This window comes from Natrix helvetica (assembly GCF_964273705.1).
Source record: "Natrix helvetica genome assembly, chromosome: 1".
Lineage (NCBI taxonomy): Eukaryota > Metazoa > Chordata > Lepidosauria > Squamata > Natricidae > Natrix > Natrix helvetica.
Genome location: NC_138548.1, coordinates 240,604,359 through 240,631,545, shown reverse-complemented (window position 1 = coordinate 240,631,545; position 27,187 = coordinate 240,604,359). Strand labels below are relative to the sequence as shown.

The following is a 27,187-nucleotide window of genomic DNA, read 5'->3' as shown; positions in this document are numbered from 1 at the left end:
GGTAGGGAATTATGAGTCAGAGAAAAAGAATGGACTAAGTCAGAAAGGAAAACCTGAATAATGTGACAAAGATGCTTACTTTTTCCTGCTTCCTCTGTTTTTATCTTTTCAGATATTCAGCTTTATGGTATATGACTGCACATAATTTGTAACAAGTTAAAGCATCAAGCATATATTTTTGTTTAATGCTTGAGCCATTAGAAGCTGGTGGTTTATTACAAATATCTGTTCTCTGATAAGTTAAGCAACTTGGAAACATGTGCTATTCGCATCAGAAGTGATTTCAGTATTGTTTTTCTTATTGTCTAAGGATCTATATACATATAGAGAGAGCATATTTAAAAAACATACTTGAATGGGACTTGTTTCAATGGAATCTTGTTGTGCCATCTGCATTCATTGTTACATGAGGTTCTTTCTGTTGAGCTACTCCAATATTCTCTCTTGGCTACATTTGTACACAGATTTCCCAATAATTATTTAATGAGTCTTGTGATAAACTGTCAATCTGGAAAGAGGATGTTGCTGTAATTGAGGCAGTAACATATTCCTAGAGGGACATTTGATTGGGAATTCATTTAGTGGGTTTCAGAAAAAATAATATGAAAAATTAGGCTATTGATAACGACTAACCATTATGGCTGCATTAATACCTCCTGTATCAGAAGTAGCATGACAGTCCAGGTGATGCCACAACATATTTTTATTTTATTTAGAATACCTAAGTAGATATTCTAATACATCTTGAACATTGTTGCTCTTTCTTGAGTGCTTCTGTATTTGGATGTGTATGTGAAAGTAGGGCTGGATGATTTTTCATTACATTTGCATTTTTTTATTTTTCTTGCTCCCTCCTTTTTCATACATAATTTTCATTACACATAACATGGATACATAGACATAGATGCACACACAGACACACAGACACATACATGCAAACAAACTAACTTTAATATGTAAGAAGGTTTTTTTTTTAAAAAAAACATCTTGTTTCAAGGAATATAAATTAGGTTGGTTTCAATTAAAATGTAACAAAGAAATCCCATATTGATTCCTAGATAAATATGTATTTTGACTGCATATTGTACTTATACATGAACTTATTTTTTTCTTTCACAGAACTATACTCAATATATCCCGTTATCCATATATGATCTACAAACGTGGATGGGCAGCCCCTCCATTTTTGTGTATGATTGCTCAAATGCTGGCCTTATTGTCAAGTCTTTCAAACAATTTGCCCTGCAGAGGGAGCAGGAACTGGAGGTGAGTGCTCTTTTAGAGAATTATATAGCCAGGGTTACAAATGTACAGTCCAAGGAGGATTCTAAAGGTTGCCTCTGATGTGGTGGTGCCTTAAATAAGTAGGTTTTCTATGGTGGGAACCTTGGGAGATTGCCACTTCTCATGAGACTTTAAATGTGATTAAACCAATTATATTTAGTACAGTTATCCTATTCAATATGCAATAACAAATATTATTCACCAAGACAATAATAATATTGCCATCATGCTATTATGAATTATTCACTTTGCATATACATGCCTGATGGGGAAAACATGGGCCTTGTTGCATGCAGGGGCTAAGCTGCTATGTTTTGGCTTAGGTGGTGGTTCTCCAAAGTTTTACATATGATTTAGTACAGGGGTATCAAACTGGATTTCTTCAAGAGCCGGATCAGCACTGTAGTTCTCCTCTGCAGATGGGGGTGGGGAGATAGGATGGATGCCTCATGTGGCACCCTGCTGCAGTGTGTGCCCACCCACACCCCGTTTTGTCCAGCAGGGTCTGCAGGAAGGTATCCAGGGTGAAAATGGGGCACAGGGGGCCACGCATGCCCCACCTGCCCCATTTTGGCTGCCAGAGGCACTGCCGGCTGGTCCTGTGCTGTTTCCAGGCCAGTAGCACAGGCCAGTTTTAAGCACCCCTGATTTAGTAGCTTGCATGAAGAAGAACACTGAGAATTGCTCATGTTATAGATTGGTGGGAAATTGCAGAAGATCTAATGTTTTCTGTCTTGTTTAGAATCTGTTTCATAAAAAATAACAACAGATGACTGGCAACAAATCATGGCAATTTGAAGCTAATTCGGAAAAAGCCTTGCCATTCCAATTTAGACTGTTTTGCCATCCAAGGGTACAGACACTATTAAAACTGTTAATTAAATTGTAACATTTAATAGAATCAGTGTATACTCTTAGAGCTTTTCAACTGAAATTACGACAGTAATGGTAAAGATCTTTATTAGTTACTTACACTACACTTTAGGACTTCCAAGTGATCTATTCCTGCCACTTTTTCTTGTAGTCAGTTATCAGTCATTAATCTAAATGCTTTGTAAGACGTACAGAGAAGAAACTTGCTTTTGTTACCGTTAATTCTGCAGAACTGAGAAGTACCTTAGTGTTAATAAAAGAGGACAGTGTGATTTCTTAAATTTATTGCTGCAAATGAGGCTAGTAAACAGAACCCTTTTCACTTCTGCCATATGAAACTGAATCTGATCTGATACGTTTAATCAACTGCAGAATGAGAAAGTTGTGTTCTTGTCTAAGTTGTGTTCTTATTTTATGTTGTTCTGCCTTTTGAACGTCATTTTAAAAGCAAACAGCTAAGCATGTTATATTGGAACACAGTTCTGATTAACAAAGGCATCTTTAAAATGTTATTGAAGCAAGTCAACCAATAAAAACTGTTACATTGCATAGCTGGAATGTAGAAATCATGCAAATAATCCCGTTATGCAGATAAACACAAATTATTTTCCAGCTCATAGAAATGTGCTAGCATTATGTGTACATGTATCATAGTTCTGTAAAGTAACTTTAACTGTAGCTCTGGCAAAATCTTAATGCTCTTTAATTGTTGCAAAACTGTACTAGCGGCATAGTTACTAGCAGCATAGTGTAGTTTGACATTCCAGCTGTCACACAAAATGATCTTGCTGCTGGCTGCTCATTTTTTAACCTGTGAAATTAGAATGCAAAAGATTGTATTACTTTCTAGGGTAATGCAGAGCTGTAGGCTAGAATTTCAAAAATGAATATTCCTAAAGTCAGTATTTATTGCCACTCCTTTCTAAAAGTTCTCTCTATTTCTTCTAATTGTGATCCTCCCTTTTTCATCTGTCAGGATTGCTTTGTATCCAGTGCTTGTCTCTCCGCTTCTATCCAGCATAACAGCGGGTTTAATTATTTGCTCTGAATTAAAGTTGTAGCTGAATGGGAAGGTGGCTCAGTCTGAGGTCTGACTTAGACTCAAAGACTTCAAAGAATTTCCACATCCATAATTCTTTCTGAAAGACATATGGCTGGCTTCTGTGCTATCTTACCTAAACATCTCCATCTCAATCTCTCTTGTGCTGTTTCCCAGCAGTAGCCATTTTAATCTTGGCAACAGGAAGACAAAAGCTGTGATACCTTGAAAACTAATGCAAAGTCATAGATGTTGTTGATGAAAGATAAAGTTGCAAAGCTTGCTGGAGACCTCACAGCAACTCTTAAGGCAAAACGGAGAGCTTAACCTGAATTTCATGCTTGCTGTGGTAATCACAAACCGGCTTCTTTTTAAATATCATAAGTCATCTTAAATCCTTAAAAAATGTTTTAATTATGTCTGTCTCTGAGTTAATTTTGAAAATACGTTTTAGGTACGTACAGTGACACATTAAGATTGTGAGTACATGCTGTGAAGGTTAATCGCTTTGAAATAAAAGGAAAGCATGAAAACTGATGGTATTTGATAGACATTTCAGTGTAGAAAGGCAAACGTTATGGACGAAAAAGATGGCACAGTGTGAGCAGAGTTGGTGAGTGTGTAGCTTTAACCGTGCTCCATAAAATTTAGGAAGAATCGTGAAGAGATCTAAATTATGCAGCATGGAAATTAGAGCACTTGGTTATTTCAGGATAGACATGCCCAGGGAGTACTGAACCAGGAAGCCTTGTTAACAAAACAATCCCTTGTGTAAATAGGAAGCTCTTTCCTTTTATCCTTTGTTTCGTTTGTCCTTATGTGTTGGTGATGGTGGTGGTTGGTAGTAGTAGTGATGATGGTTGTGGTGAAGAACTGACAACCTCTCTTCTTTTGGGTGTTGTTCAGGTTCACTGCATTGTATCTGTGAAGCAAAGCATGCTCAGTGTGTCAGTATTATCTCTACTCTCCAGATAAAATATGGATATAATTCATAAGAGTCAGTGGCCCACTTTGGTCCTCTTAACAGCATGCGTCTGTAATTCTGTCATTAGTTAGAATGTTTTTCCTCCAATCCTTGACTCACCTATCACCCACCCACACAAACGCACGCATCTCTCAAAAATATTCAGTGACCTAGTTATTCTGATTACAGGTTTTTGTGCATCTCCATTCTCACCACTTACAATTGTATATCAAATCACAAATTATCCATTGAATAAGCATAAATACATTATTATCATTGTATAGTCATTGTTCCACTATGATTGTTATTCCTTCATTTTACACAAAATAGTCTAGGTATTGGGTTTGTATATATAGCATCATTATACATGAATTGTTCCATTCCAATTGTTATTCCATCATTTAAAACAAAATATTCTAGATATTAAAATCATACATACAACCTCATTCCATTGCCTCATATTATACTATTTAACAATACTAAGCCTTTGTGGTATCTCATATATCATTCTATTGTTCTTAAATATATAAAGAGGCCCTCAAACCTTTTCCATTACCATAGTTTTTTATATAACCATTGATAAAACAAATCCCATACCTTGTAGAATTGTTCTTCTTCTCTAAGTTCAATTGTCAATTTACTAATTTCAGCACATTCCATTATTTTTGGAATAATTTCCTCCTGCTTTGGTATTTTCTCATTCTTCCAATTTTTTGCAAATACAATTCTAGCTGCTATTAAAACATTTACAATCAGATATTTCAAATCCCTGTTATATGTTTCCGGTATAAGTCCCAATAAAAAAATCTCTGGTTTAAAGTCTATGTGTTTTTGTATCATTTTCTCCAACCACATGTGAATTTTAGTCCAATATCTTTTAGCTTCTGTGCAAGTCCACCACATGTGGTAATATGAACCTGGTGTCTGATGACATTCCCAACACTTTTCAGATTTGTTCTTGAACATTCTTGCTATTTTTGTTGGAGGTAGATGCCACCTGTAAAACATCTTATACAAATTTTCCTTATATGCTGTTGACATTGTCATTTTATAATTTTGAGACCACAATTTCTGCCATTTTTCTAGTTCAATCCCATGCCGAAAGTTTTCCCCCCAAGCTATCATAGTTTCTTTGACTTGTTCTTCTAGCTTAACCTCTAGTAAGTGTCCATATAATTTTTTGATTACCTTTTCATCAGTATCTGTTAAAATTTTATCTAGCTCAGTCACTTTATCACAAAAACCTTCCTCTTTACTATCTTTATCATATCTAGATTGTATTTGCACATAGGAAACCAATTCATCTTTATTTCTTCCTGTTCCAACTCTTGCTTAGATTTAAGTTCAACCTCTGCATTCAATATTTCATCATATCTGTTTGTTCCTTTTTGTATATTATTGAGTATGAAAAAGCTTCAATAGTTGATAGCCAAACTGGAATTTTTAAATAATATTGCTTTTTGATCTTAAATCCCAGTTTAATAGCAACGCCTCCCTTAAGTAATGTCTTCTGAAATACCCCTGTGTTTTAGTTCCCTTATACCATAAAAAAGCATGCCATCCCAACAATAAGTCATGACCTTCTACAGTCAGTAGTCTAAAGTTCCTTAGTGTTATCCATTCTTTAAGCCACATCAAACTTGCTGCCTGATAATATACACTATATTGCCAAAAGTATTCACTCACCCATCCACATAATCAGAAGCAGTTGTGAGCGAATACTTTTGGCAATATAGTGTAATTCCCAATTGGGCAAGCCCATTCCTCCTCTTATTCTTGCATCTTGTAGTGATTTTAGTTTTATTCTTCCTTTTCCCCCCTGCCAAATGTACTTCAGCACTATTTTGTTTAGATCATCAAAATATTCTTTCCCTAATCTGATTGGAATTGTCTGGAACAAATATAGGATTCTGGGTAAAATGTTCATTTTAATTGTAGATATTCTCCCAATTCTTCAGATCTTTTTGTTTTTGCAATCTGTTGTTTAATTTTATAATAATTGTTCTCTTTAAGTGCACTGCATTTTGCTGTTAAATATATCCCCAAGTATTTAACCTTGTTTGTGACTTGTATCTCCAAAATTTCCGCTAATTCTTCCTTGTTGATATATTCTTTGTCAGGATCTTCGTTTTATCTTTATTTATTTTCAATCCTGCTCTTTGTCCATATTACTCTATTTTTTCTATTAGTTTGGGAGCTGTTTCCAATGGATCTTCTAGAATGAAAACCAAATCGTCTGCAAATGCTTGTAATTTATATTCTTCCTTTTTAATTTTCATTCCTTTTATTTCCTTTTCTTCTCTAATATTTCTATTTAAAACTTGTAATGTTAAGACAAAAAGTAGAGGTGATAATGGGCAAACTTGTCTTGTCCCTTTCTTTATTTCAATAGAATCTGTCAACTCTCCATTTATCATTATCTTTGCTGATTGTTTGTGATATACAGTTTGTATGGTTTGAGTAAATTTCTTACCAAAACCCATCTGTTCCAGTTGTAACAACATAAAACGCCAATTCACATTGTCAAATGCTTTCTGTATGTCTAAGAACATCAAAGCCATTTGCTTTTCGGGGTGTGCCTCATAATATTCCAGAGCATCTAAAATTATTCTCATATTGTCTTTAATTTGTCTTTTTGGTAGAAATCCATTTTGATCAGAATGAATAAAACTGTTTAAGTATTTTTTAAGTCGTTCTGCCAGTATTGAAGCAAACAATTTGTAATCTGTGTTTGCAAAGAAATGGGTCTATAGTTCTTAATTTGTAGTAGATCAGCCTCCTCTTTTGATAAATGTGTTATATTTGCTTCTGACCAGGATTTAGGTATCCTCCTCGCCAACATCACCTCATTCATGGCCTACAGCAGTGGAAGCAACAAGGAATCCCACAGAGTCTTATAGAATTCAACTGGTAGCCCATCTGGTCTGGGAGCCTTTCCATTCTTATGTTTTTTGAGTGCTTCCGTTAGCTCCATCATAGTTATTTTGCCTTCTAGCATTGTTGCAGTTTCTTCAGGAATCTGAGGTAAATTGGCTTCCTGCAAATATTGTCTTGCTCCTGCCTCTTCTATATTCTCTTGCTCATATAGTAAATTTGATCTTGGTCATCTATTAATTGTAATATCTTCTTAGATTCTCTCTCTTATCTCAGTTTATACGCCAACCATCTGCCTGGTTTGTTTGCATTTTCAAAATAGTTCTGTTTAGCGCCCCTAATTTTTGAGCTAGTTCCTCCTTTTCCATTAACCCCATTCTGTGCTTAATCATGTCCATTTTTGTTTTAATGTCCTTTTTTGTGGGGCCTTCTGTAGTTCTTTTTCAAGACCCTTATAGTCATTGTCAAGCTCTTTAAACATTTGTCTCTTTTTATGTTTCTCTTCCTTGTATAGTCTATTATAAAACCTCTAGCATAGGCCTTCATTGTATCCCAGAGGTTCTGCATTGATGTATCTTCTTTTTTATTTACTTTATAAAAGAAGGCAAGCTCCTTTTCCATTTTTTGTGCAAATTCTTTCTCTTTTTAATATAGTGTTGTTTAACATCCATCTAGATCTTTGCCTTTGTCCTTTCCATTTAATTGTCAGCGGATTGTGGTCTCCCAATACTTGTTTCAGTCTCAATTTCCTGTATGTCATAAGCCAATTCTGTCATGACCCATATCACATCAATTCTAGAGCAAGATATATGTCTATTTGAATAAAAGGTATATTGTTTTTTAGTGGGATTTCTTTCTCTCCAAACATCTTTTAGATCTACTTCGTCCATCATTTTAAGAAAGGATTTTGGCAATGATTTTCTGTTTAACTTTGTTGTTTTTTGTGTTTTGTAATTTTCATTATGATCAACAATTCCATTGAAATCTCCCATCATGCAAATATTTGCATAGTCCAAATCAATTATTTTCCTGTGTAATTTTCTGTAAAAGTCATCTTGTTTATCATTGGGGGCATAAATTGCTATTAAAAGTATTTTCTTGTTATTGACAATGATTTCCACCATTAAAATTCTTCCCTCATCGTCTATATAAATTTGTTTCGCTGAGAACATATCTTTAATGTAGAAAATCACTCCTCTTTTCCGGTAGACTCGAGGGAGGGGCGACTCCTGGGATATTCTCACAACCTGATTGGTCCAGAAGACTGAGGGAAATCTCTTTTAACCTCCTTCTTTCCCTGTGGTTCCCAGTTCCTCTCAGTCTTTTGGTCCAAGTACTGTGTTTTGAGTTCCAGAGTGAGTGAGTAAAATTTGAAATTGATTATTCGATTGTATATATTGGCTATTCTAAATTCCAAATTATCTGAGCTGCTATCTTGCAGAGACAGGGTCCTCCATCTCGCAGCAAGCCGGGGGGGGGGGGGGAGAGCAAATTGGCTCCTCTCTCTTCCTGTGTTCTTCGGGAGCTCTGACCAATCCCTGGAACTGCAGGGGGTGTCAGGCTCCTTTTCGCAGCTCCGCAGGAAGGGCTGCGATCAGGCAATAATCAGGCTGTGGGCTATTAATTCAAGTCTACAAGCCGCACTTGGTCGTAATGAGCCGCAGCAAGCCTTTTCGAGCCGCGGCTGAAAAAAAAAGCCATTTGCAGCACGCAGAGTGTTCCGACAGCCATTTCGGCCACGCACACGGGGTGGCCATTTTGGAGGCATGCACGTGGAAGCGGCCATTTGCAAGCCCCCAAAATTACTGCTTGCATCGTGGCAAGTGTCGGGCCAGCAAGCTTAGCCTCGGCAGCCCAATCCTTCCTCCCGCAAGGCCTGTGCACCAGCTGGTGACTTTGGGCAGCAGCACCCTCAGGACACGTGAGTGGCTCCAATGGTGGAGAGCAGGCAGTCCACTTCAATGGCCCCGGGGTGTGCCCAGAACGTGCCTGAGGAGAGGGAAGGGCCCAGAACCGGTGCAGCAGCAGTCAAGCCTATAGCAGCCCAGCAGCCCTCCAGAGCAACCCAGAAGGCTCTGGAAAAACTGATTGCTAGGGCAGAGCAGCAAGCCCAAGCCAACAAGCCTTCTTCTCCTTCCAGATCTAGATCTCCTTTAAGGCCAGGATCTGCTCATTCAGCTTCTCCCCCCAGGGGATTCAGTCCTTCTTCCCCTTCTATCTCTCCCATTGGGGCACGCAGGCAATCAAGCCTGGAAATTTCTACTTCCCCTCCTGTCTCTTCTCATGGCTCAAGGGAGGTGGTTGAGGACCCATTGGAGGGTTCTTCACCCTAGCTCCACAGGGCCCTGATCCGGGACACTCTGAGGATAAGTTTGAGGAACTGGAATTGCTCCCTGAGAGCATTAAGAGGCTTATTTCCTCTGCCATTTCAAAGGGGGGTTGTATGTTTTTTATCAGGTTGAATAACATCTCCTATGAAAAATAAATACATAACAGATTTTAAAACCACATGTTTTAGCCAGTGAATCCCCAGAAATGCTTATGAAGCTCTGGAAGAAAGTTATTATAGCTTGCTAAAAAATTGCCAAAAGCTCTTCCCAGCTCTTACATTTTCAGAGCCTTAGTTATATGGAACAAAATAGTAATTCTACATAGCAAGATCCATAAATTTAGAAGTATCATTGATACTTTATACCTAGATGGAGATATGATGTTCCATCTATTTCAGTAGGCAGAATATTGGAATGTCTGCTGGTCAAAACCTAGGCAATTCCTAAATATTCACTGCTTGCTTGCTTACTTCTCTCTCTCCCTCTCCCCCCTCCCCCTCCCTGCCTCCCTCAAAGAAAAGGTCTTCTTAGGATTGCTCTTGGCTCCCCTCCATTTGTATAATGAGCTGCTGGATGAAATGCACTTACGTCTATCCTCCTCCTATCTGCATTGTACATTTAGAATAAACCCTGTAGAAACTGGCCAGATGTTTCAAGCTACACTCTCAATGGAGATAGGGAGCCTGAGATGAAGGAAGAAGAGAAATCCAATTGCATAACCACATGAATGATGAACAACAGCCTTTCGAAAGTGGTCTTATGATCTGATTTATGGCCAGACATCTGAATCATGTCAATTGCGGGAAGATTTCTCAGCAAAAAACAGACTTCCCGCAGTAAGTAAAGATACATAAATATCTGGAGGATGGGCTAGGCGTCGCGGTGAAATGACGGACATTCCTGGCACTATTTTACAATGTTGTAAGGATTAAACCACTAGCATTTTATGTTTACAAATACGTACAATCAACATTCAAAATATGTAGGATAAACATACATTAAACATACATATATATGTTTAATGAACATAGATTTTGAAGTCGGAACTATATTTTAAATAGAGAAATGCCATTTCCCCCCCAGAAGGCTTAATGGCTCGGACAATTGATTAGACACTTGCTTGAATAAATAGCAGATATTAAAAACTTGAATCTGTTCAGAGTTAATATTGTGGAATACTTACTTAAATATAATCTGAATGCTAAAAGAATCAAATCACTTCTATCTATCTATCTATCTATCTATCTATCTATCTATCTATCTATCTATCTATCTATCTATCTATCTATCCATTTGATATTATTTTGAATTGTATTTTCTGTTCTAGGTTTGAGTTACTAGATCAGTGATGGCGAACGTTTTTCTGCTCGAGTGCCAAAAGGGCACGCACGCACGATAGCATGCGTGTGCATACCCACAACCATAATGCAATGCCCTCCCCGCACATGCGCACACAATCTTCCGCGCTCCCCCTTGCGCATGTGCGCAGGCCTCACTGAAGCCTCTGGACATCTGGTAGGCCCGTTCACCATCACGGTACTAGATTATTTTCTATATATAAAACAGTCATAATGTGAAGCTTATGATTAGATATTGCTTCCTCTTCTAATATTCACTAACCAGTGAACTAAGCTTGCCATAGAGTTCTGTGCTGTTCAGGATTTGTTGTCTGTTTTTCTTCATTAGTAACAAGTCATTTCCAAGTTTTATTCAACTCTTGATGACCTACACAAATGCAGCCATGCTGTTTTCTTGGCATGATACAGAAGTAGCTTTGACTGCCTTCTCTCCAGATTTTTTTTGGGAAGGGGAACAAAGAGAGGGAGAACATTAGATAGATTGCATAAGACAAGGCCTACATTATCACCCAAATTTATAATGAGAACAAACTGATTAGCTTTCTAGATCAGTCAAAATGTGTGTGTGTGTGTGTTTGTGTGTGAAAGCAAGAGTTTTGAGAACCTGTTTTAAAAATAAAACTATGATTCATTTCATTTTATATTATGGGTATGAATTCAAACATATGAGCTTCTTGAATGTAGTATCAGCGCTATGGAAAGAAGCTCTTCCTCCTCAGTGCTGGTTGGGAGTGTTTCTTAAGTCTTTAAATCTCACTGGAAATACCTCAATTAGGAAGAAGTCTTCCTCGGCATGAATAATGTCCTTTTGCAGAAATGCCAAGTCAGTGTTCTATAAATGTTAACTGCCAATTCAGCTATATTTGTATTCTATGATGATTTTCTTTCTCCCTAAAGACAAAAAGTGTTACTCCATTGCAATTACTTTTTCTAATCACTGAGAAGGAATTTCATGGTTTTTTTTCTTGATTTAATAGAATCCCAATTAATATTTCAAAGCTCTGTGTAAGGCTCAACAATACTCTGATCATAAATAAAAGGTTCATGGCAAGCAGTGGCAACCATTTCAGGTACTTTCAGAAAATATTATTAACAAAATAGTGAGGCAAAATAGTGAAGCTCAGTGTATCCTGTTTGTACCCAAATATAAGAAGTATATCTTTATCAGCCAGGAGGCATTTCTCTTGAACTGAAAATGGGATTCAGAACTACCAGTATTTCTGAAAACATAACATCTCAGTTGACTCACACTAAGTAGCTACTTAAAATAAAGAAAATTTTCTTATAATCAAAGTGGTTATAAAGCAGCAGGTATAGTACTTTAGAAACAGCAAATCAGTTTCACAGCCAAATTTATTTTTCCCCACCTACTCTTAAGTTTTGACAAAATAGAGAAAATGAACTATAAGTCAGTAATTTTGAGAGCAGAGGTAAAGGAATAGATATTTTGTTTCTTGACCCTGAGGGGAGATGCCCGGCTGTGGATACAAGTAGTCCTCGACTTACAACCACAATTGAGCCCAAAATTTCTGTTGCTAAGTGAAACATTTGTTAAATGAGTTTGCCAAATTTTACGACCTTTCTTGCCACAGTTGTTAAGTGAATTACTGTGGTTGTTAAATTAGTCAAAGAGTTTTAAGTGAATCTGGCTTCCGCATTGACTTTGCTTGTCAGAAGGTCACAAAAGGAGATCACATGAGCCCGGGACATTGCAACCATCATAAATATGAGTCAATTGCCAAACATCTTTCATCACATGACCATGGAGATGCTACAGTGGTCATAAGTGTGAAAACTGGTCATAAGTCACTTTTTTTAGTGCCATTGTAACATTGAATGATCAGTAATCGAATGGTGTGTAAGTCGAGGACTACCTGTATAGTCAAAATACAGTCCCCTCTTTTCTTCTTCTAATGGGATAAGAATTTACTTTGGGACCAATTAACTCCAGAGATTTGTATAAGGATGCATTTTGTGGCATCGTTATTGCTCTCTGAGCTTGGTTGTTGTTTGCAAGCATTTTGCTACCAGACTAAATAAGATCTTCAGTGCTTGAAAGGAGTGGGATTTGCTTTCCGTTTATGTACAGTAGCTTCCTCTGCTGGTGGAAATGTTTTTGACAGTTCCTTGGTTGGGCTCTTGTTTACTGCTTGTCTGCCTGAGTGGTAGTTCCTTGATTGTGGCATTGTATACTGCTTGCTTTATTTTTTTTGTCTGATGTTAATTGTGGTGTTGATTGCTGTTGAGAAAGTGTTCTGGTCTTTTTATTTGCTTTTTTATTTTATTGTCTCTTTTGAATGATGTGTAAAGGTTGTGTATCTCTATGGGTCAGTTGATGGCTGATTTGTCTGAGTGCTGAGCTTGCAGGAATTCCCTACCATTTTGGATTTAGCTTGGTCTTGGATGCTCACCATTTCCCAGTTGAAAGTCATCCAAGTCACATGGTAGCTCGGGAGTTCATGGCTTCCATGACAGCCATGGACCTGACCCAAATAATACAGGGCCCCACACACGAGGGAGGCCACATGCTGGACCTTGTTTTTATCTCTGGTCGGTGGAAGAGTGATCTGGGAATAGGGGATTTAGTTATTGCTCCCCTGTCATGGTCAGATCACTCGCTTCTCCGACTCGACTTCCCTGCTGTTACCCCCCATCGCGGGGAGGCGGAACCAGAAGGTCCTAGATGGTTCCGCCCCAGGCGACTGATGGAACCTGATAGGTTCCAGACGGAGCTTGGGCCACTGCCTGTAGCCCTGACCCACTCCCGGATGGAGGACCTGGTGGCCGCATGGAATAGTGCGGCGGCCGGGGCCTTGGACCGGGTTGCGCCTTTGCGGCCTCTCCGGTGGCAGCGAACCACCCTGGCCCCTTGGTTTACCGAGGAGCTGAGGGTGATGAAGCGCCACAAGAGACGCCTAGAGAGCAAATGGAGATCCTCTCGCTCCGAATCTGACCGAACACAGGTAAGAACCCATTTACGGACCTACCTTGTGGCACTAAGGGTGGCTAAGCGTCGATACTATGCCACTCTTATTGCGTCCTCAGACAACCGCCCTGCCGCCCTGTTTTGGGTGACCCACTCCCTCCTTTCACAGAGGCCGCGGGAAGCCCCCTTGCAGGGCAGAGCAGAGGAATTTGGGGAAAATCTGCAGGACAAAATCGCTCAGATCCGGAGTGAATGGGTCTCCTTTAGTGATCTAGGGGAGACATCAGGGTTGAGCCTTGAGGGACCATTCTGGGAGGAGTTTGACTCTGTTGCCGCCGAGGATATGGACAGGTTACGTGGGCGACTGCGGGCCACCACATGTTTACTGGATCCGTGTCCCTCCTGGCTTGTACTGGCAACTTGGGAGGTTACACGAGGCTGGCTCCAGGGACTATTGAACGCTTCGTTGAGCGAGGGGTCCTTGCCAGCCGTCTTGAAAGAGGCGGTGGTGAGGCCCCTACTTAAGAAGCCTTCTCTGGACCCAGTGGAGTTAGCTAATTATCGTCCTGTCTCCAATCTTCCCTTCTTAGCTAAGGTTGTTGAGAGTGTGGTGGCGCAACAGTTCCCTCGACACCTGGAGGAAATTGATTATCTAGACCCGCACCAGTCCGGTTTCCGGCCCGGTCACAGCACTGAGACGGCTTTGGTCGCGTTGGTGGATGATCTCTGGAGGGTGAAAGATGGGGGTTGTTCCTCCATCCTAGTCCTTTTAGATCTCTCAGCGGCTTTCGATACCATCGACCATGGTATCTTACTGCGTCGGCTGGAGGGGATGGGGGTGAGGGGCACCGTACTGCGGTGGTTCTCCTCCTTCCTCTCCGGTCGGACGCAATGTGTGTTGACGGGGGAGCAGAGGTCGACCCTGAGACCGCTCACGTGTGGGGTGCCTCAGGGATCGGTCCTCTCACCTCTCCTGTTTAACACATACATGAAACCGCTGGGCGAGATCATTCGAGGGTTCGGGGTTGAGTATCATCTGTATGCCGATGATACTCAGCTATACATCTCTACCCCGAGCCACCCCAACGAAGCCGTCGAAGTGATGTCCCGGTGTTTGGAAGCTGTCCGGGTCTGGATGGGAGACAACAGACTCAGGCTCAACCCCTCCAAGACGGAGTGGCTGTGGCTACCGGCGCCCCGCTTTAGCCAGTATGTTCCATCTCTGGCCATTGGGGGCGAACAATTGCCCCCGGTGGACAGGGCGCGCAATTTGGGCGTCCTCCTAGACTCCCGGCTGTCGCTGGATTATCATGTGACAGCCGTGGCTAGGGGGGCGTTCCATCAGGTTCGCCTGGTGCGCCAATTGCGCCGCCTACTAGAGCGGGACGCCCTACGCACAGTCACTCATGCCCTGGTGACTTCCCGCCTTGATTACTGCAATGCTCTCTACATGGGGCTCCCCTTGAGATGCACCCGAAGGCTACAGCTAGTCCAGAATGCAGCCGCGCGGACAATAATGGGGAGTACTAGGTACTCCCATGTAACACCGCTCCTGCGCGAGCTGCACTGGCTGCCTGTGGCTTTTCGGGTGCGTTTCAAGGTGTTGATTATCATCTTTAAAGCGCTCCATGGCTCGGGACCTAGTTATCTGCGGGATCGCATCCTACCCCACACATCCCTACGGCCAATCCGCTCTCACAGAGAGGGACTCCTCCGGGTACCTTCCGCTAAGCAATGCGGGCGGGCGGTGCCCAGGAGTAGGGCCTTCTCTGTGATGGGCCCAACCCTCTGGAACGACCTCCCCTCCGATATTAGAACTACTGTTGATCTCCGCTCCTTCCGTAAGAAACTCAAGACCCACTTGTTCAAACTAGCTGGCCTGGCTCAATTGTAACCGAAAGCAGTAATATAGTAGAATTGAATCCTGACCTTCCTGGATGGCATTTTAAATTTTTAAATTTTGGGGTTTTAAATTGGTTTTAACTGGGACTTTTTTAATTATCGTCAAATAGTTTGGTTTTGTACGGACTGTGTGTCTAAGTTGGTTTTGTCTGGTTTTGCGTGTTGCTTTATTATTCATTTTGTATATTTATTGTCTGTACAGCGCCCCGAGTCCCTTCGGGGAGAGGGAGGCGGTATATAAGCTAAATAAACTAAACTAAACTAATGGATGACAAAGGTGCTTTTTCAAGAGGCAAGAAGCAATTGGACTTTCTGTTTTTTATTTGAGGATGTTTCACTTCTCATCCAAGAAGCTTCTTCTGCTCAGAGCTGAAGCTTCTGGGATGAGAAGCGAAACGTCCTCAAAGGAAAAAAAACAGAAAGTCCAGTTGCTTCTTTAAAGCACCTTTGGGGTTCCCAGTTTAAATTATAGTTGAGTCTGTACATGTATTGTAAAATTAATAAATTTTCATCATGTCTTCTGACTGTTACTTGGCATTCTTGGATATGCTCTGCTAATATTCTGCCTCTCTTGTCTAGTAATGGCTACATTTTACATATATATTAGGATACATTTTAGTTGCAGGAACAAATATTTCAGAGTTTGGCCATCATTTCTCAAAGCTAAAATTATATTAAAGGAGAACAAGCAGCCATTATGATTCCTCTATATTAAAGAGAAATATTACTTTGCTTAAGCATGCCTGGAAAAGTGCTTGGTATCATTTGGATTTAAAGGATAATAGAAATAACAAGAAACAAAAGTGAACTGGAACACACACTGGGACTTTATGCTGGATGTTCAGAGTTTTGCTTTTTAGCAAGTCATTGGAAAAGTTTATTTTTCATTTGTTTATTTAGCGAAAGCATATCGTTCTCTTGTCTTTGGAAAATATGAAGTGATTGCTAAATGTGATTAATTATGGTATATAAAGGAAATAATGCATATGTGAGAATAGATTGAATGTGTAATGAATGTTTCAGCAATGAATAGGGAATAAGACAAGGATATGTGGTATTCCTTTGTCTATTTAATGTATTGATGGATAAATGCATAAGAAATGTTTTTGGTTGATACTGAAACTATATTGGTCAGCCTTAGTGTATGTATGTTTCTTTAGTATGCAGAGAGTTATTAGCCCTTCAAGGTGGCCTAGGAAACCTGTCATATATGCTAATGCTACTTTTTATAAGGTTATATTAACAGAATCTTGCAAATCTGAATGCATTTTTCCCCTCATCCCTCTTACAACAAGGTTGTGTTGTTGACTGATAATCCAAATGATTTGCAGCCAGTATTAGATACACTGTGTAATGCAGTGAGAATACAGATCTGAAAATTAATGCATCAGAAACTAAAGTAATTATGTTTAACATGGAAAATGGAGTGAACAATTGGAAAATGATGAAAAAGTAAAGAAAGCAAATGAATATGTGTACCATGGTAGAATGTTTATTAATGAGGGGAAAGTGGATGGAAACATTTCAAGACATGCAGTTTGTGGAAGAAAGGCAGTAGATAGTGTATGGTTTGTTGTGAGGACTGAATGTTTGTTGAAATAAGTGAAAATAACTGTATAAGAGAATGTTTTTGCTTACTTCATCATATGTAAGTGAGAATTGGGTATATCAGAAGAAAAGGGTAAATGGAATGCAGTAGGAATAGTGTTTTAGAAGTGTGGGTGGTAAATTAAGAAATAAGTGAAATATGAGTGGATGTTGAATGAATGTGGATTGAATATAAAACCGAGTGATCACTACAGAAGAAATATATAAGATCATTTGGTTGCATAGGGAGAACTAAAGTGTAGTTCAATATGCTAAATAAATATATATGGTAGGAATAACTTGATGGTGAGGAAGAGGATGTCTAATCAAGTCCTGGTTGAATGAGGTTGATGTGTCAGGCCTAAGGGTAAAGACAACAAAGTGATATCCAATCAAGTTCAGTCCTTTATTTACTCATACCTAATCAAATCTCATCAGACTAAAGTTGTAGCCTGCTAACCTGATACCTATAACCTGGGGTGGGTGGGTTCTAGAGCAGGGGTGTCAAACTCGCAGCCCACGGGCCAGATGTATCACACGCTGGCCATGTGCACTCCCGGTTTAGCAAAGGGGGAAAAAGTTGTGATACATCACATGACGACAACGTGACTCTGCGAGTTTGACACCCCTGTTCTAGTGTGTGGCTACCCTGAATCTCTTCCTTTCTTCCCATCCAGTTCAGGACTATGCAGTCTCTTGCCTGGGCCCCTCCCTGGAATGTGATACCCCCTCCCTGGAAAGTCACAGTTCTATTGCTGACAACTGCATATTTCATCACATGATTTGATCCCCAGGAAGAGAGAGATGCACATTTTAAAGAACAAAAGGCAGTACATATAGTAATGTAAGCATGAGAGGGAGGCAAGGATGTAAGATATAGATAGAAAGGAACTGAGAAATATAATAGATGTTGTCAGTAGAAACTAGTTTTATCTGTGTTTTTTATTTTCTTTTTCTTAGTCTTACTGTTTCCTACTTCTTTTCTGCACAATACATAATGTTTTTATACCAAAATGGAATTGATAGGTATAAATATTTATACATTAACACAGACAATAGTCTCTCAAGCTATGTCAGCAAAAATTACAATAAATATCTATATTAGATTCCAATCCAGAATCCATTTAACATTTCAAGTGCAGGAGATGAACCAGAAACAAATGAGAAATGAGGGGCTTCTTTACTTTCCCAGGATCCAGTTTAGAATCCCATTATGCCAGTCTCCAGCTCCACAGTTGTTGCTTTTTTAAAAAAAAAAACTGTCAGAAGTAATTTGTATTTGCCTGGTTTAACTTAAAAGTCTTATCTGCCGTGTGCAAAGATGTTACGTTCCATATTCGAATGATCATGGATTTGAACATTCATGCCTAAGATACCTGCCTTGCCCAAACAATGAAGAAAACTGTAAGATAGTTCTGCCTCAATTGCCACTCCATTACAGGTTCAGGGAAATAGTCGGTGATATTAGGAGAGGAAGAAAGAGGAGAACATGTGCTCTTCTTTGTCATGACAGAAAGAAAAATGGAACAGTCACACAGGGTCATCATGAACAGGGTAAAATAGCTCTAATGACTCAGTAATTTATTCCTGTGTTAATATGGATTTATATTGGTAATTTTGATTAATAGATTTGTAACATTATAGAATCAAAAGTTTGTGATTGTTTTGCTCCAGTACAATCTGTTGTGGCCTGCCAGTGGAGCTGACAGCAGATTTGGAAAATGAGGAGGTTGAGGAGGAACATGGGCCAGTCCTGAAGTCTGGGGAAGACTCGGACGAATGCTCTGTGTTGGAGGCAGAGATGGAGCCAAGGCTGTCTGACAGTTAGCAGCTGCCTTTGGAGTCAGACATCAGTGAGGCAGACGAACAGCTGGAGTCTGTTCCCTGTGTGCACATACACAGAGTTGCCAGATGAAGGGAACAGCTAAGGAACAAGAGTTGACTTGGGAGTCACAGGTGGATGGTGAATGGCCCTCCCATAGGGAATAAAAGAGGAGCAAAAGGGGAGGGGAGTTTGCAGGAGACAATTAGTTCAATACTATAAAGGTAAAGGTAAAGGTTCCCCTTGCACATATGTGCTAGTCGTCCCTGACTCTAGGGGGCAGTGCTCATCTTCGTTTCAAAGCCGAAGAACCAGCACTGTCTGAAGAAATCTCCTTGGTCATATGGCCGGCATGACTAAAGGCGCATGGAACACTGTTACTTTTCCATTAAAGGTGGTCCCTATTTTTCTACTTGCATTTTTAATGGTTTTGAACTTCTAGGTTGGCCGAAGCCAGCATGGCTGCATAAAGAACTCTCTGACAAATTGAAAGACAAAAAAGATAAGTACAAAAAGTGGAAAGGGGGAGACATAACTAAGGCAGAATATCAGCAAATAGCCCGAGCATGTAAAGATGAAGTGAGGAAAGCTAAGGCTCACAATGAAGAAAGGCATGCCACAAAAGTAAAAAATAACAAAAAAAGCTTCTTCCAACATGTTAAAAACAAGAAAAAAGTTAAGGAAACAATTGGTCCATTGCTGGGAGAAAGTGGCAAGAAGGTGACAAGCAACAGGGAGAAAGCAGAACTATTTAACTCATGTTTTGTATCTGTCTTTACACAAAGGGATAAAACAGTCCAACCTATCAAAAACAGCACAACAAAAATCAGATTAGGAACACAAGTTGAAATAGGGAAGAAAATGGTAAGTGAGTATCTGTCTACCCTAGACGAGTTCAAATCACCAGGACCTGATGGACTACACCCCAGGGTTCTGAAGGAACTGACAGACAAGATCTCAGAACCACTGAACTATATTTTTCAGAGATCCTGGAGCACCGGGGAACTACCAGAGGACTGGAAAAGAGCTGATGTGGTTCCCATCTTCAAAAAAGGGGGAAAAAACAGATCCCGGAAACTACAGACCTATCAGCCTGACCTCAATACCAGGAAAGATTCTGGAAAAGATAATCAAGCAACGAATTAGCGAACACCTAGAAGCAAACAAAGTAATAGCCAAAAGCCAACATGGGTTTGTCAAAAACAGATCATGCCAGACTAATCTTATTGCATTCTTTGACAAAGTGACAAAATTAGTGGACCAGAGGAATGCCGCCAATATAGTTTACTTGGACTTTAGTAAGGCATTTGATAAGGTAGACCATAACCTACTACTAGATAAAGTAGAAGAATGTGGGTTGGACAGCATCACCACCAGATGGATTCGTAACTGGCTGACCAACCGCACTCAACGTGTAGTCCTCAATGGAACTGCATCTATATGGAGGGAGGTATGCAGTGGAGTACCCCAAGGCTCTGTTTTGGGCCCAGTACTCTTCAACATCTTCATCAATGATTTGGATGAGGGAATAAATGGGGAACTCATCAAATTTGCAGATGACACCAAGCTGGCAGGAATAGCCAACACTCCAGAAGATAGGCTAAAGATAAGAAGGATCTTGACAAACTTGAACATTGGGCACTATCTAACAAAATGAAATTCAATTGTGAAAAGAGTAAGGTTCTACATTTAGGCAACAAAAACGAAATGCACAGGTACAGTATAGGTGGTACCTTGCTCAACAGTAGTAATTGTGAAAGGGATCTTGGAGTCCTAGTGGACAACCATTTAAATATGAGCGAGCAATGTGCAGAAGCTGCCAAAAAAGCCAACATAGTTCTAGGCTGCATAAATAGAGGGATAGAATCAAGATCACGTGAAGTGTTAATACCACTTTATAATGCCTTGGTAAGGCCACACTTGGAATACTACATTCAGTTTTTGTCACCACGATGTAGAAAAGATGTGGAGACTCTAGAAAGAGTGCAGAGAAGAGCAACAAAGATGATTAGGGGACTGGAGACTAAAACATATGAAGAACGGTTGCAGGAACTGGGTATGTATAGTTTAAGAGAAAGAAGGACTAGGGGAGACATGATAGTAGTGTTCCAATATCTCAGGGGTTGCCACAAAGAAGAGGGAGTCAGACTATTCTCCAAGGCACCTGAGGGTAGAACAAAAAGCAATGGGTGAAAACTAATCAAGGAGAGAAATAACTTAGAACTGAGGAGAAATTTCCTGACAGTTAGAACAATTAATCAGTGGAACAGCTTGCCTCCAGAAGTTGTGAATGCCCCAACACTGAAAGTCTTTAAGAAGATGTTGGATAGCCATTTGTCTGAAATGGTATAGGGTTTCCTGCCTAGGCAGGGGGTTGGACTAGAAGACCTCCAAGGTCTCTTCCAACTCTGCTATTGTATTGTATTGTATTGTATTGTATTGTATTGTATTGTATTGTATTGTATTGTATTGTATTGTATTGAAGCTGGGACAAGTAATGGGAGCTCATTCCATTACACGGTGCTAGGAATTCGAACCACCGAACTGCCGACCTTTCTGATTGAGAAGCTGAGCGTCTTAGCCACTGAGCCACCGCGTCCCACCTATATACTATAACACACACACACACACACACACACACACAAATATGATATACTATATCATATACACCTATATTATACCATAGAAACAGATAAATAGAAAATTACAGAATAACGGAGTTGGAAGTCTTCTAGTCCAAAGCCCTTCTCAAGTAGGAGACCTAATACCATTCTGTACAAATGGTAGTCCAACTCTTCTTAAAAGCCTCTAGTGATGGAATACCCACAACTGCTGAAGGCAAGCTATTCCCCTGGTTAATTGTTCCCATTGACAGGAATTTTTTTCCTTATTTCTGCGTTGGATCTCTCTTTGATAAGCTTCCATCCATTATTTTTTGTCCTGTCCTCAGTGCTTTAGGGAATGAATTGACAGTCTCCTTTCTGTGGCAGCCCCTCAAATACAATTTATCAAATACAGTTTATGTAGATGTTAATTTGTACTAGGTCTTGTGATTTCTGTGTGTTGTATAATGTGAAGTTTTCTATGTCTCTGTACATTAGGGAAATTGATACAATTTCATATTTTAATACTTCAGGGTGTGTTCATAACTTGTTTTTAATGTCTTGTGATTGGTGTATAATTTATGGGAAATTTGGGTACAGAACTCTGTTTTATTTCATTTTTTTTTTTAAAATAAAGTTTGGTTTTGTTTACTTCTGTGAGTTTCATTTATTTTAGCAATATGCTGCAAAGTTTAACATTGAAAGTATGGTGGGTAACAACAAGCTGTGGACCTTTTTTAAAAAAATAAATATGATATGTAACCCCATTTATTGTGGCTTGTAAAATTTGGGTTCTTCTTGGGATGGGTTCACACATTCCTGGCTGTTAAACATATGAAGGTATAAGGAATATGACAATGCTAAATAATTTGTCTTTTCCCCTTTCTTGAAGGTTCTACAAGGGTGCCGCTAAAAATGAGTTTGATATTAAATCTGTTCCTGGAGGTTTACTTAGTAGTTCATGAAAGCAGAAGGAGTTTAATGTTTGTCTTTGAAAATTTGATACAATGTTTGTTTACTTATTTGCTATAGAATATATATTGCTCAGTCCAGCAAGGCTCAAAGTGGCTTTCAGCAGAAAAAAGTACACCGAAATAAAATTCATAACCAATAGAAAAAGCAATAATGCCCCCAAAAGAGCCACAACATCCATTCCTTAGACTGAGGTTCCTTTTCAATCTATTCCAAAGCTGTCTGAAAAAGCCATATTTTAATGGCTCCAAATAACAATAAGGAAGGAAGGGAGGAATGCTATTTCAGAGCAGTAGGGAAGTGATGGAGAAGGTTCATCTTCATGACCTCTGAAGATGCATGCTTTGTAAGAACAGGGGCCAAGAGTGATCCTACTTTTTTCAATATTATTAAATGAACTGAAACAACTGATAGTCCAATAGGTATCCTGTATATGTGCAGATAATTGGCAAGACTATGATTCCAAAGCAGAACATCATATACTTAGATTTCACACATTTGGCCACTCTTACTGAGCGCTAAAAGCATTATGATATAATGCTTAGTTATCTAATTATTGTATATATATTCATTATGTTCAGGTATGTATGTAAACATATCATAATTCTGGATAGCTAAATGAGTTAGTCAGTTGTACAATATTAAAAAAGCAGTTTAGTCTTCCTTTATTGCCCCACATAACTGCATAAATCTAACACTCCATAATGTCAAGACAAATTTGTAGTGGGGGTGGGAATAGAATGAGAAGAATATTATAGAATATTGCTTGGACTGTAGATAGAAATACATATCACCTTTAGATATGTGGCTTCTACTCATACCTAGCATTATTTTCTATCTATCACTGCAATTACTTCTATTTTTGGGAAGTACAGTAGAGTTTCTTGTTTTTATTCCTTCTTCGTAGAGAATTAAATGCTACAGAGGGAATGCTTGTCCTTTTAGCTACGTGACTAACTGCTTTTGATCATAACTGACAAAATCAAATGTATAGTTTTGATTGGTTTTCCATTTTCTAAATTGATTAATCTTTGCCATTACAGTCTAGACGAAGATTGCACTGTATGTCGGTGATATTAATAATTAATAAGAAATCCAGTAAAAAACAAAAGATAGCAAAATTATAACATTAAAATCAAGATGATACTAACATCTATGGTTTCCAAGGGAGATTAAGGAAAGAATACTGTCAGCGATAATTACCAGTAGAGTTTCTTGTTTTTATTCCTTCTTCGTAGAGAATTAAATGCTACAGAGGGAATGCTTGTCCTTTTAGCTACGTGACTAACTGCTTTTGATCATAACTGACAAAATCAAATGTATAGTTTTGATTGGTTTTCCATTTTCTAAATTGATTAATCTTTGCCATTACAGTCTAGACGAAGATTGCACTGTATGTCGGTGGTATGCTGTGTTTTCCTAATCTGTCAACTGTTGAAAAGAAGGAATTGTTTTGGTTTAGGTGTGTTAACACATGAAAAATGAAGATGCTGTCAGTTCTGAGAAATCATTAAGACACTAAGCCAAAACAGAACACCAAAAGAAGCTCTTGACAATAACAATACCTGCTAAAATCACCACCAATTAAGTTGGCTGTATCATAATTTGACAGTCATTTTACAAAAGTGTGTAAATTATAAAAAAGGAGCTTAACTGATATCTAAAGTAAATCAACATGAAATAAAAATATCAGTCATTAAGCACATTTCAGGCATAAATTGATTTTCTTTAGTGATGGGGAAATCTCAAAAAAATGGGTATCTAAGACTTTGTAAATATGATAGAAACACAATACCCAGCAATGCTTAGTCAAGAGAACAAATGCGAAGTTCCTCAACCTGTGGAAATAATATATGCATGTACTTTCTAAAAGCTTTGGAGATTCCTTCACCAAAGGTCCTAAGTTAATAGAACTGAGGTCTCTTTTGATATAATATGTATAACATAAAGGTTAAACAGTAGGTTGTAATGATAAAAGGGCAGTTCCACATAGAGAGATGTAAGAACTGAGAACATATATTAATATTAGCATTTTAAAGTTATTAATTATGGTTAGAAGTTAGGTGGATAAGGATGGAGATTGGAGAATGAAGCAGCTAAATAAAAACAATATTTTCCTAAGTATAAAATGCATATTGAGAAATATGTTTTATAATTACTGATAGAATCTGAGACAACAGTGAGTTATGAAGAAAGAATCTTAAAGTTGTTGGTAGTTGGGGTTGAAATGTCTCACTGATATTAATAATTAATAAGAAATCCAGTAAAAAACAAAAGATAGCAAAATTATAACATTAAAATCAAGATGATACTAACATCTATGGTTTCCAAGGGAGATTAAGGAAAGAATACTGTCAGCGATAATTACTTCTAATTAGAGAATTAGAATAATTGCATTTCCTTCTGATTATATGTAGCATTAGACTAGAAGGAAAAATGTAATCCTGCATCCCTGCAAAATTAAGCTTGTCCTGGCAAATGGAAAACTGTCCAAATAAAATTAAAGACAGTTTGGAAATCTGTCAGCACAAGAACATGGACTGTCCAGATTGTTGAGTTTATTAAAATTGTTGATTCTGTACTATCAGCTTCCCTTCTGTCAAAAACAGCATTGACACAGATAACTAATTCTGAGTGTTTCTTAATAATTCCTTATGTACAGAGCATAGTTTAGGGGGGAAAGGAAAATGATTCAGAAATATTTCCCCTTATAGTGAGCAACTAACTTGAATTGATGTTAAGGTAGTATATGAGAATACTCTTAAAAGGGTAGTGATGAGTTCTTACTGATCACTTCCTTGTCTCTAATATGTAATTGAGAAAATTTTAAAGCTAAGTATTTGTAGTTGTATTAGTATTGAATTTTGGACTCTTCTCCTTAATATGTAATTAAGTAAATTTAAAAACTCAAATGTAAGTAGTTGTTATTGGCTTTTGAAAGTTTATAATGATGCCAAAAGAATAATAATATAATTGATTATAGCAATATTTGTGGCATAGAAAGAATCTCTTGTTATAACAAAAGAATATGATTTTGGTTATTAGAAAGGCATATACTTTCCATGAAATTTATTGTCCAATGTATTTAAATTCCCAGGTCCCATGAAAATCAGAATTGAAAAACTACCCACTCTTGTTTGATTCAATTGTCAAATAATGCTAAAATAAAACAATGTGGCATATTTATATCACCTGCAGGGTGCAAATTAGCTTACAATATGGGACAAACTAATTATGTCCATAGTTTTATGAATTTTTCTTGAAAAGTAAAATATTTATGTTTATGTATAAGCTGTTCTTGTTTCAGATTAGTACTGGTCGTAATCTGCTTTCTCTATCAGTATTCTAAACTTCAACTTGTTAAGAATAACTGTGCTGGAAAAATAATTGCACACCTTGAAATGTTATTTACATTTTATGTTTCTGAGGAATAAATATACATAATGTTCTACTGACTACTGACCCTTTTGTCATTTCCCTAATACTGTTTGTCATTCCATTATGCTAATACACATTTAAACTATATATTAATGGAAATCAGTCTACCAAATTATGTTCTTTATTGGTCATTTGGGTTATACTTGCTACAGTGCATAAGTATTTGTCTGTATTGTTCTCTGTTTTGCCCAAAGCAAAGAAAGAAATGTTCAACTATGTTATAGTTGATCTGCCAGCCTTCTTTCTTAGTTTCTAATATTGCACACCCTTCTCTGCTTGCATCTTCCATAATCTTATATTGTATAATAGATGCCTTGTTAAATAGTGTTTCTGGTAAAAAAAAAAAAAAAAGACATTACAAACTGATCACATTGTGGTGTGCAACCTCTCTTGAAATACTTCCAGCATTTCCAAAAAAGACAATTTTAAACATGACCCAATTGTTTTAGGTTTGAAAGAGGATGTTTCAAATTTGGAATAGTTTGAATACTTTGCACACTGTTATTACAATCTTCAGGTGCTGTTAGCATAGGTTATTTATCAGTTGATGTTTAATAAGTGCAGTATTTTTCTATTGCTGTTTTGGCAAAGATTTGCACTCATAACTTGGTAGTGGGGGTATCATCAAAAAACCATGGAAGCAATTTCCTCCTGGGAGCAGATTCAATAGATTGACTTCTTTTGGTTTATCTTGCAGAAATAAAATTTAATTGCTTGCAACAGTTGAAGAACTCAATGGTCAGAAATTTAACTCTTCACAGGCTATCTGCCATTACTAGTCCTAAATTCAATCTCAGTAGTCATATATCCTCTGAGGAAAATAGATACAGTGTATGAATATACAGAAGTAAGTAAAAAGAACTTAATTGAAGTTCAGTACGTTTTACTATCAGACACAATTGCATTCCAAAGTTGCGATATCTTTGGTCAAATTTTCTATTTTAATTAATCCTTAAGTGGGGAACCCCTCCCCCAAAAGCAAGGATAAAGCCTCTAAAGCTATTATTTCTGCTATAGAACATATTATAAATTACTGCATGAAAGTAAATCTAAACTTCTGCATGTGCCATGTTATTATTTTTAAATGGATTCTATAGATCAGCGCCCCCTCCCCAACCTTTAGGGCACTTTCAATGAAGAGAGGTTTTCTTGTGGACTAGATGCGGCATGGTTTCATGTGCTGTCTACACCCCATGAATGAGTCTTCGCTTATTT

General features: G+C 38.4%; 1 protein-coding gene across 3 annotated transcripts in view; it reads left to right on the top strand.

Annotated features, from left to right (window-relative positions):
- RPTOR (regulatory associated protein of MTOR complex 1) overlaps positions 1-27,187 on the top strand; it is a 423,475-nt gene that overhangs the window by 151,928 nt on the left and 244,360 nt on the right. For all 3 annotated transcript variants that reach the window (XR_014174604.1, XR_014174605.1, XM_081944023.1), the window contains exon 5: positions 1,120-1,266. Coding sequence is in view for 1 of the 3 variants with exons in the window: in XM_081944023.1 (XP_081800149.1) it covers positions 1,120-1,266 (147 nt within the window). In the remaining 2 variants the exon portion in view is untranslated. The remainder of the gene's footprint in view (positions 1-1,119; positions 1,267-27,187) is intronic.